This window comes from Aulonocara sp. 'chitande type north' Nkhata Bay, linkage group LG23, assembly GCF_057382095.1.
Source record: "Aulonocara sp. 'chitande type north' Nkhata Bay isolate Kocher_YH1m ecotype deep benthic linkage group LG23, A_spYH_male_GT1.1, whole genome shotgun sequence".
NCBI classification, from domain to species: domain Eukaryota; kingdom Metazoa; phylum Chordata; class Actinopteri; order Cichliformes; family Cichlidae; genus Aulonocara; species Aulonocara sp. 'chitande type north' Nkhata Bay.
Genome location: NC_141365.1, coordinates 16,010,746 through 16,022,896, shown reverse-complemented (window position 1 = coordinate 16,022,896; position 12,151 = coordinate 16,010,746). Strand labels below are relative to the sequence as shown.

The following is a 12,151-nucleotide window of genomic DNA, read 5'->3' as shown; positions in this document are numbered from 1 at the left end:
ATGTGTGGTACTAACCTCGGCACTACAGGGGGCAAAACACCACCTTAGCTTAGATTAACGTATATTTCCACAACTTTGTTGTATATGTACAATGACAATAAAGGGCTATTCTATTCTATATAAGGGTCGGTTCAGATTTCAGATTGTAAGGACCCGTGGTTGTTGCAAACATATATATATAACATATGAACATAGCAGTTAAGATACATTCACAAATGAAATTATTATTTTTCACCAAGAAGGAATCAAAGTTAGAAGATGAGCCTGCTATCAAAATATAGGGTAAAACGAGTCCTTCCATATCCTGCCTATTGCACATGATGATGCAAACCCTGAAAGTTTACCTAAAATACATTTTTTCAAGTTTTCTCCAGTGAGTTGTGAGATCAAACAATCAGGGTACCAATGCTTGTTTCTGTTCCTCTACGTCATAGAGATTAAACTGGTGCAGTTTTGCTGTTGAAGCTATGAGGTATTCCATGACAGTGATGCTCAGGGTTGGTCAGAAAGAAAAATGCAAGAAACAAAACAAATGTGACGCTTGGTGTAAAATCGATCTGGTTTTAGAAGCCCTGAAAATTTCATGTCATGAGTTATGATGCAGAAAGAAATACAGGAAAATGCTACATTTTGACCCACCTTTACGTACCTTGGGGACATGTAACTTGAAACATATTTGCAGTATGAAAGGAATATTACGCATGGCTTCATTTATTATACTTGAGTTACTACACAAAAACAACATCAGCTGATTCTGATGGGGTCAGGTGGGAGGGATCGGGTTTTCGTGAAATGACCCGTGAATGTTTTACGTGGTATAATCACACTTATAGCTACAGCTGCATCGGGATTTTTATAGTGACAGGAGGTTATGCAAAAGATGCCAGACTCACAGAGTTGTCACCTGACTGCAATTAATGGAGTTTTTAGCATGTGTGAGCTCATTATTTTGGTTTTATGCCTCAGTGCTCTCATGCGCATTGCTGCCAATAGGAAAATAGTGGAAAAAAAACCTCCAGTGTATGCTAACTGCCCAGCCCCAAACTGCAGACAGATTTAGCAGCTAGCTGGTGAATTTTGTGGAACATTTAAAAACTGAAATGTTTCTCCAGATATTTCTTTCAGTAGTTCTTCAAGGTGAGTGTATTCTTTTTTCAACTTCAGCCCGGTTTTCCAGCAGTGCTAATATTGTTAGTTCTGAAAGTGGCCAGTGTTCACCTTCTGTATACTTTTAAGCTAAAATCAGTTTTTTTAAATGAATTTTTTAGGCTAAATGTGGCTTTGATGCAATGTGAAAACTTCCAAACTGACTTTTGAATGAGAATTACTCTTACCTTTTGTTTTTGTTATTTGCACGCACTAGTTGAACTTTGTAAAAGCTGCTCTAACTGAATAAACACTGCAGTGTCATCATGGTAAACCCAGTGAACCCAGTTCATGCTTAAAATCCAGTTTACTGTGTAGAAATACAGGTTTAAATAGATTGTCCCTTTAATGTTCCCTTAATGACTAAATAGAAAACAACATTGTTGTTGTTTTTCATCTCTTTATTGAGTTGGATTTGATGTATTTTCTGTACTTTCTATATTGTCTCTAGCTTATCAAAAATAATCCAAAGTTCAGAGGTAAGCCACCAGGACGTTTGATAAAGGCCTGTCAGTTGACTCTTCTACCACCTAACATGCACACATTGGTATGACAATGTTTTACGTCCTGAGAATTCTCAAAGTTGAAAACGCCCAGACTGCTTTTGACTGCCGACTGTGGGGCAACCAATCTGTAGAATAACTTTGTAAAGCTTTTATTGTTTTAGAAAGAAGCTGCCGTTTTTCTACCAACTAAATATACGTATACTTAAACGCTGATACAGGGAGTGCAGAATTATTAGGCAAGTTGTATTTTTGAGGAATAATTTTATTATTGAACAACAACCATGTTCTCAATGAACCCAAAAAACTCATTAATATCAAAGCTGAATGTTTTTGGAAGTAGTTTTTAGTTTGTTTTTAGTTTTAGCTATTTTAGGGGGATATCTGTGTGTGCAGGTGACTATTACTGTGCATAATTATTAGGCAACTTAACAAAAAACAAATATATACCCATTTCAATTATTTATTTTTACCAGTGAAACCAATATAACATCTCCACATTCACAAATATACATTTCTGACATTCAAAAACAAAACAACAACAAATCAGCGACCAATATAGCCACCTTTCTTTGCAAGGACACTCAAAAGCCTGCCATCCATGGATTCTGTCAGTGTTTTGATCTGTTCACCATCAACATTGCGTGCAGCAATCTGACATTTGATGATGGACCACAGGTTCTCAATGGGGTTCAGATCAGGTGAACAAGGAGGCCATGTCATTAGTTTTTCTTCTTTTATACCCTTTCTTGCCAGCCACGCTGTGGAGTACTTGGACGCGTGTGATGGAGCATTGTCCTGCATGAAAATCATGTTTTTCTTGAAGGATGCAGACTTCTTCCTGTACCACTGCTTGAAGAAGGTGTCTTCCAGGAACTGGCAGTAGGACTGGGAGTTGAGCTTGACTCCATCCTCAACCCGAAAAGGCCCACAAGCTCATCTTTGATGATACCAGCCCAAACCAGTACTCCACCTCCACCTTGCTGGCGTCTGAGTCGGACTGGAGCTCTCTGCCCTTTACCAATCCAGCCACGGGCCCATCCATCTGGCCCATCAAGACTCACTCTCATTTCATCAGTCCATAAAACCTTAGAAAAATCAGTCTTGAGATATTTCTTGGCCCAGTCTTGACGTTTCAGCTTGTGTGTCTTGTTCAGTGGTGGTCGTCTTTCAGCCTTTCTTACCTTGGCCATGTCTCTGAGTATTGCACACCTTGTGCTTTTGGGCACTCCAGTGATGTTGCAGCTCTGAAATATGGCCAAACTGGTGGCAAATGGTATCTTGGCAGCTGCATGCTTGACTTTTCTCAGTTCATGGGCAGTTATTTTGCGCCTTGGTTTTTCCACACGCTTCTTGCGACCCTGCTGACTATTTTGAATGAAACGCTTGATTGTTCGATGATCACGCTTCAGAAGCTTTGCAATTTTGAGACTGCTGCATCCCTCTGCAAGATATCTCACTATTTTTGACTTTTCTGAGCCTGTCAAGTCCTTCTTTTGACCCATTTTGCCAAAGGAAAGGAAGTTGCCTAATAATTATGCACACCTGATATAGGGTGTTGATGTCATTAGACCACACCCCTTCTCATTACAGAGATGCACATCACCTAATATGCTTAATTGGTAGTAGGCTTTCGAGCCTATACAGCTTGGAGTAAGACAACATGCATGAATAGGATGATGTGGACAAAATACTCATTTGCCAAATAATTCTGCACTCCCTGTACAGTTGAAGCTTTTTAAAGTTCACAGTTAACTCTTACTCCTTATTGGCTGCCCCTCGAAAGCAGACAGTTGTGTCTGACCATATTAGGATATCTGCTAACACTGACATCATGCAAAAAACTCTCTGAAACTTCATATTTATAGCAGTCTCAATCCTGAACTTTTAACTAACAGGGATGACTTGTAAATATTCGGACCTCATTATCTGAAACTGTGGCCGTATTTAATGTGAGCATGCACTATTTTAATAGTTTATATGTGGCAGAAAATAATGAAAAAGCATCATAAGCCCACATTCCCTTCTCTGCGTTCCCACTGGGAATAACATGAATGTCTAATGCTCTGTGGAACCGTACTGTGTGTGTTGAACACTGTAATAGGAAATAAGTATCGCTATACATGGATGAATATTTGATATGAATCTTAACGCGAATCAGGGATTAGCCTTTGATCCAATGTGAAACCATTCATAATCTCCATCTTCTGCTCGTCTTCCACAGAGACATCAGAGTGCTTTATATGCAGGGATGGTGAACTTAAAGCCAGTGACCCGCTGAGGAATTTCTGCGACTGCAAGAATTTACTTGCCCATCACGTGTGTCTGTCCACATGGATCCAGAGGGTAAGACAGACTTTCCATGTAGGGAACTGTGATATTTTTGAATTGCCATCAGCTGTTTGTTAAAGTGTAAGCGGTGAAACGTCTGTGCTGGTTTTCCAAAATTGACTAAATGTATTTGCCGTCTCGCCTTATTGAGACAAAACATTGCTTGCCTAATGAGCTACCTTTCAAATAGAAATACCAATTAGTTTTAATGAGGGTTGCTAACAATGGTGACGCGTCATCGTTATACAGTTGAAACACGGAGGCCAAGACAGTGAGAAGTACCTCTTAATGGACTGGCTGAAATCCAGGAAGCTATCAAGTGCCCAGCACAGGTCACCTACCACAGAGGAGCTCATTAACATCTGTAGTCCTTCTTGAACCAGCAGTTGTACTAACACATTGGTCGGGGAGCCGGTGTTTTTGGACTGCACCTCCAAAAAGCTCACTTTACACTCTTCTCAGTTGATAAAATCTAAGGTTCCGTAGGTGGCATACATTTCTCTTTCTGTTCAGTCATGGAGCTTCTTTCTGCTCATGCTAATTACTCTTCCACCATTAATTCCCAACAAACTGCTGCTGCTGTCGCTGCCAGAAATTGGATTGCCAGAATGTATAATTACCGCTGTGTACCAAGTATTTTCCCAGAAATAAAAGATAAAAGCTAAAAAGCGAGTGAAGAGGTGTGTTGATGTGAAAATGTAAATTCAGCAGCGGACTTTAACACCTCAGCTGCAGTCTTTCACAGAAGTAAAAAAACCTTCTCTGTATGCAAATGAGTTTTTATGTCACAGGACATGAAAGTGCACTTTACGAGCTTGTTACTTTGCTTGGACAGATGCACTGATGCGCTGTTCAGTTTTACATAATGTGATCACTGTACAACTGCCTTAAAGGGCGTCATACAGCAGTAATCACAATATGACTCTAAAAGTACTGGTTGTTAGCTCTGAGAATCGTAGCAGACGGCACTGTGAAAGTTAAAGCTCTAATTTAATGTTTGAAGTGAAAAACAGATTGAATGGCTATGTGTTGTGTGTAATGACTCTCTCTTAGGCTAGGAGCTGTGGTTTTATAATGTAGCATTTTTAGCGCTTCCATTTAGCTGTCTTACCAACCTTGTAGCAGCAGGTAGCTCTGATAAACCCCCTGAACGTCACCAACATGCAGACTGACAGTTTTAGGAAAAAGCTGGTAAATATATTTAAGCATTTAGCAGTTAAAGAGCCACATTTTCCTAAACTGTGGGTGGCAACTAGGGGCTGCTTTTGCTAGTCAGCTAATCAGTTAAACAAAGTATTCTTACTTTATTAAGATGGTATGATGCCACGCACCATTAACAGGGTCTGCAGCCCCCACAGACGGCTTTAATGGGAAGTTGTAAATGAGCGCGGTGGAAAGTAAGCAGACAGCTGTGCAAATCGGTGCAGTGCTGCAGTATTTGGATTTCAAAAGTGAACATAACCATTTGACTGAAACATTCCATAAACTACATCCTGCGCAGGCGTGTGGATGCTAGTCTGCAGTAAGACAAGGCAACTAACAGCTAACGTTAGCCACACAAAATAATCTGATGCACACAAATTGATGAGTGATGCATTTCAGGAAAAAGTATATTTTGTGTAGGGACGACATCACCATGGCAACCATGAGCACAATGATGCGGACCGTTTTTTATAACTAAACTTAAGTTAAATATGTAAGTTTAACCTTGTCATGAAGTTCTGTCACCATTAGGGATGCTCCCAAAAACAACAACAACAAAAAAAAGCAGAAGATAATTTCAATAAATTAGAAAGTCAAACGGTGGAAAAAAATCTTCCTAAAATGTTCCACGTTTTCTGCTTTTTCAAATAAAATCTATTCTCAAGTTGAATAAATACACACACGGACAACTATAAAGACTACACAGTTGCATGGTGGGAAATGTAGTAGGCTTCAGTCTGTGTGGCGTTTACGCCTTCTAGAGAGTTAAATGTGAGGATGTGAGGATGTGAGGATGTGTTGGCACAAATTTCAACCATCTGATTTCGGATTTGACTGTAGAGCCAAAGAGCAAATAAACTGAAAAGTAATTTCATCTGTGTCACTAATGCACGTTTGGATAGTGCTTGATTCCATTTGAGGTATAAACAAATTCCAGCTGTATATAAATGCATCAAGATCTAATTCTGCATCATAATGTATGCACTTCACAGCATACTGATGCGTGTAGATTAATCAAAGAAAAATGTGCGTAAGCTTGTTGTGTCGTCCACTCCAGAGAGCTTTGGGTCTCTTTGGATACTCCACAAGTGGTAGACAACATGCTACAGCAGACCTTTCATCTGCACCACCCAGCTGTCAGAGTGAAGAGCCTCTTCCATTAAGTGTGTGTCTTCCCACTATACAATTATATACAGACATACACACAGGCTTATGAAACGGGCATGCTACACGCTCTGGGATGAGTGTGTGTGCCGAGTACTTTTAACGTGAGTGTGTGTGTGTGTGTGAGAGAGAGAGAGAGAGAGAGAAGCAGACACAGAGAGAGGGGGGAACATGCATCCATTTAGAGTGCTCAGGGTTGGGAGCCCCTTTCCCTTTTTACGGAACAGAAATCAGCAATTGACCTGTCACTTTTGCTCTGATAGCCATCTCTGGAAAGCAGGTCATGCACATATGTCTAAAGTGCCTCTTAACCGCATTTTATGAAGCCAGAAAATGTAATCCAATAATGATTTGACTTGAGAGAGACAGAGCTAGCCAGCTGGGAGTGATAGCATGCACAGTTACCACTCCTCTAAAAGCAGCTTGTACGGGAAGGGGGAAAAAAAAAAATCCACGTCCTTATTTAATTTCAGCCACAACAGTATCACACAGATGTTGTCACTAAAGAGTGGGCACGCAGAATTCAAACACGGCGAAACACCACTGGCATTCATTTCAGCTGTTGATACATACTTCAGCATGTTTGCAGCAGAGGACTGTCTGAGTGATTATCGTCTCCACTGAGGCAAAACATACGCTATCTTTTTTTAGGGCTGCCTCATTTGGCTCCCTCCCCCTTCTCCTCCTCCTCCTCTTCACTCAGGTTCCTAAAGACAAATAGCATGGCACAGAACTAATTAGTAACCAGGAACTAGTTAGGAGATGCCCTTTGAAAAACATGTCCTGAGGCAGGATTTAAATATAGGGACAGAGTCAGTGACTGAGTGTGCCTGGGAGATCCCGGCCTCCAGGCACGGCAGCACTTTGACCTCTGACCCTCATTATAGGGAGTGCATTCCTAGAGGGGTGAAACCCCTCAAAGCACGAAGTACAAGGGCATGAGTAGACTGTATAGCACCAGCTGAGTGTGGACTGGTGTGAGCACTGCCTGCCCACTCACTTGAGTACTTGACTAGGATCTCTACAGATAAATTCTTATTTTTTTTATCCATCTGGTTTCATTATATTGAGGTTAATCAGAAAAAAAATGCTCTTTAGAATTTGTAATTCCAACCGTTTGAAAAAACGCAGAGGAAAAAAGAAGTCACGCTGAAGAGTTAAATATAGAACCGATTCAATGGAGAATGTGTGAAGTGATGAAAAACATAATGAGATGTGCAGAAAATGAGTTTAGTTTCTGACGTACGTTAGATATGTTTCTCATTTGTGATAAATTTGTTTGGGTGCATGACTATGTCTCCTTTTAATTGCGAGTTAAGCGTCTAACCCTCTTCTCTCCCTTTCACTCTCATTGGCTGACATCTCTGCAAACAGACCTGGTTTACATTCATCAAACCAACACTTGCCGCAATCAGGCCACAGTGCCAGGGGCAATGGTCCTCTTTATAAAATCACATTGCCTAATAGCAGTGTTCTATAATTATATGCCATTAACATCTATCAAAATGTGCTCCTGCATGCCATGCATGTTAGTGGTTTGTGTACGCACAAATGCTTTTCTTGTTATTAGCGTGTTTAGCGAGCGAGCACCAGCTTAAAGATTGTTAAACATGTTACTGGATGCGTGCTTCTGTCATATGAAGTGATGCATTTAGTCTAAGCGTTAAATACGCGCACGTGTTCATGCTATTTATTGTAGTTAGAGGAGGCCTCGTGTGCAAACCAGCCAAAAAAAAACACAATCAGTAAAACAACAAGAGTGCGGTGTCTGAAATGTTGCTTTCGGTTTGATGTGTTTTTTGAGTTTTGTGAAATATTGATGTTTCATATTTTGTTGTTTTGTCAAAGGTTGTTTTCTGATCCTTTGTGTTTTTAATGCATTTTTTGAATTGTGTTCTCTCCTTTGTCCTTGTGTCTTGTGAAATGCTTTTGTTAGTGTTATTTTTACGATTTGTGGTTTTTTTTAATACAGTGTTGGTTTTCTGTATGATTTTTTTTTTTGGCTAATGCCAAAAAAAAAAAAGAAGTTGTGTTTTTGCTCCTCAAGGCCACCATACTATAAAGGCTTTTAAGCAATTTAATTAAATTAGCATTGTTATGCATAGTGCACCTTTGGGTTTAAAATAGTGCACCATTTCCCCAACAAACTTAATTAGTTTATTGATCAAAACAACAAACAAATGATTCGTTGTTCATGCGTGTCATTCAGGAACTTTGGAGCCGCTGTTTTCACGGCTCATTGTCACTAAATTACTTTTAAATATCCTTTTCCTTACAGGGATGTGGGAGTGAAGACAGAGCGCGATGCATCATCTGCAAGGCCAAGGTAAGTGTATCGACGAGCATGTGTGTTTTGAAAAGGGGGCCGTGATATCAAATTCAGTGAGATATCTGGTTATGTCTCATTCTTTTAATCTTTACTGTGTGGAATGTAGATGGTGCACATTTAAATAAACCCCAGTTAAGCCATTAAACAGTGTCTGCATCTCACAAGCAGATTTAAAGAGAGCAGATCTATAATACTAATGAGCAATCAGGTCTTTGTTTTGCTCTGTGATTTAGCTGATTTGCCAGCAGTTGTGTTGCTTATGAGCTGTAAGCTGTCTTTTATTCCTTATTATTGCAGCCGAACACTCGCTGCGGAAAAGGAGGGCGAAACATTATAATATTTGGCAGAGGATACAAGCCATGTAATGACAAAATCTGTATTCATTTCGTGAGCAGAAATTAATCATGCTTTCCTGTGTTACATTCCTAATGCAAATTTTCTGTCAACACATTGTGTCTCGTGTTTGTGAGTTTATTCGTTTGAAACGGCGGAGCTGATGTGTCATCACAGATGGGCCTGCATGCTGGAGAAGGTGGCCGCATTACTAACCATCTCAGATTAGGAAGTATGCCGTTGATGTGTTGTATGTATTCATGCTTGTGTCGTGGGTCAAAGCATCACAAGCTGGCTCTTGAGTGTTTTATTCATTGTTTGCTCTCCAGTGTCGGATTCGCTGTCTGGTCCTGTGTGTACGTATGGGAAGGATCCACTCTGTGGGAGAAAATGTCACAGTAACTTTGACGACGACCTTTCAGGTGTCGAAGATATTTTAAACATGAAATCGTGCGAGTGCACATCCACAGTCTCACTCTGAGCAAATTAAATGAAACATTTAGCTTGGGGTGGAAGTCTCGAGTGTGTGTTGTTGCCACTGTGGGGCTAAAAAAAACAGTGAGATGTTGTTTTTTGGCAGCGGGGTGATGAGTATGTTTTTAAGGTCTTTTCATGGGTTTCACGTAAAAGAAGATGATAATCTAATAAGGCTGGTTTAAGAATTGTGTTCTTATTTCTTTTGTTTTTCTCCTTAAAAATGAGCATTTCTTGCTTCTGAGCGAGGAATTCTCATTGAAGCATTTTCGAGCTGAGATTGTATACGAAGATGGTCGATGTCGACGGGCTGTCACCCTACTCTGGTAAAGCGATTTCTAACAAACTGCAGTTGTGGTATTGAGGTCCTATTTTTGCTGGAAAGTCCCTTGAATGAAGAACTCTTAGAGTAACTGCTAATGTTTCTGATTTTAGGTGTTGTGCTCCTGACTCACCAGCTAAAGCAAAATTATCTTGTCAGTTCAGCTGGCCTTCAAAAGTCAAACTAACTTTCTAAACAGAAGAAAAAAGAAAAGAAGAAAAAAGCAAAATCCCTCAGAGTCTCAGTTAGTGCAGTTTGCTGCAGAGCAACTTTCTTGGAGGTTGGAGAGAGGTGACAAATCACAAGGTGCCAAAAAAGGAGCCGTCCTTTATGTTCTTATGTCTAATTTCAAAGGTCTGCAGATGCCTCCAGGTGTACTTCATTCAATCAGCAATGTTGCAGTTTTTGGCATCAAATAACTAATCAAACACAAGACTGACTTGAGGAAAATGAACATTAGAACAAACATAAAAGTACTCAGTATCACAGAAACCATATTTGTCCCAATGCCTTTTAGCTTTCAAAGGGTCGAATTCTGCCATTTTTTTTTTTTTTTTACAAAAGGTGTCCTCTGTCATCAGCAGTATTACATGCCGGGAGCAAACTGTACACTTTTTGCAGTGTGTATTTGGAGATTGGCAAGGTGGCAGTGCCATAAATTCTATGACTATTAACCAGGCAATGGCTGTTTAAGTCCCATTTGGGAGCTCTGCGTTTTTCACTCACTGTTTACTCTGACTTTCACTCCCTGGTCAAAGAAACACGGCACTTAAAGACCAAGTGTCCTTATTTTCCGACTTGTCAGTGTTGCTGTGGCACCAACAACAGGGGAACTTCTCCTTTCTGACCTATTTAAACATGCTGATTCATACACTTTCAATTACATTTTCATTTCAGTTTATCCTTTAGCACAAATCCTGCTGCTCTGTTGTCCTACAGATATAATCATGCACCTGACTGTGGGGCTGTGAGTTACCGATTTGCTGTATAAAATGAAGTCGCCATGATATATAAAGAGAAGTTATGGAAGCACTACTGCGAGCTGTCACACTACCCTGCAGACTATCACCTGACTGTAATAATGTAATCCAGTGTTGAGGCCATTTTCATTACTTTCCTTCTTCCCTGACAGTATCTGGCTGCAGGCAAACGCATTTTTTTAGGTGTTACAACCATCCCTCCCCTTCTTTTAGCTACGAGGGGACATTTCTCGCACTTCTGCAGCATCTCCAACTGACTGTTGCATTTGTCCTCGCCTATTGTACCGATGGCATCATTGTCAATTATTAATGCCGAGGAGTAAGTGTCTGAGAGACATCCCACTGAGAGACCAAACAGCCACGAACAGGGGTTAGTGGCAGGGCCAGGGAGTGCTGCGAGTGGCAGCTGCACCATTTAGAGAGTGATTGTTGGGAAGCTCCTACTATATATTGATATGAACTCTGCTACAGTAAGTTAATGCATCAGTATAATAACATTTTAATGTCTGCAGTGGCATGGGCATTTAATATTTGTCCACAGAGAGATGTATATGTAGATCTGCAATGACTCTAATGATGGTGATAATCATTTTGTCCTGCGCAGCTATCGCTCTATAATGCATTACTGCAATCACCCTTGGTTAACATTAAGAGGCTTTAGCCATTACGACTTTGAGCGAGCAGTGCTCATCATAGTCTCCGATTCAATGCGCCAGCCATTTCATTTTGCATCTTTATTTTTATTCTTCAAGCTTCTTTTTCCTGTATGTTGTTTTCCCCTTATTGCAACGGGGTCTCAAATGTGGGCCATTTGTATGAGTTATGCTAATTTGTTGGGGCAATGAATGCATTAATTTCATTAGCACATGGCCTCAAAGCAATAATTACCAGAGTAGGTGTGTCAGAAGCAATCATGTTAAAATTTGCCAGTTAATTATTAAGATTTTGTTCTGAGGGACCTGAATTTGACATGAGTCGCCGAGGGAAAAAAAAAAGAGAGGAGAAAGTTAATGCATTCCAGTGGCCGAGGCTAGCTGCTTGTTGTTGAACACAGTGGGGGTGTCTGCGACATTGTGGGCCTACTGGCACGATTTTTTGCATGTTGACAGCTCACATTCTGGACTAATTACCACAAATAGCAGAGGGTTAGCTGGTGCTTGGTCAATCCAGGAGGGTGTAATTTTAAAGAAAAGGAGGTCCGGTAGTTCCAGGCCGTCTAATGGCCCCTGCTCCGTCAGATTGCAGTCCAGTGTAGATGATATTGGTCATGACTTGTGATGAACAGATTCACAGCTCACTTCGTTGGTCCTAAATTGGATCAGGAATATATATTTGCAGCTTCACTGTGGCAGTAGTGATCTGTTGG

The 12,151-nt window shown here is 40.5% G+C and overlaps 1 protein-coding gene across 4 annotated transcripts in view; it reads left to right on the top strand.

Annotated features, from left to right (window-relative positions):
• LOC147301459 (uncharacterized) overlaps positions 1-12,151 on the top strand; it is a 129,471-nt gene that overhangs the window by 46,382 nt on the left and 70,938 nt on the right. For all 4 annotated transcript variants that reach the window (XM_086283427.1, XM_086283426.1, XM_086283428.1 and 1 more), the window contains exons 2-3: positions 3,874-3,995; positions 8,626-8,673. In XM_086283427.1, the coding sequence (XP_086139553.1) occupies positions 3,874-3,995; positions 8,626-8,673 (170 nt within the window). The remainder of the gene's footprint in view (positions 1-3,873; positions 3,996-8,625; positions 8,674-12,151) is intronic.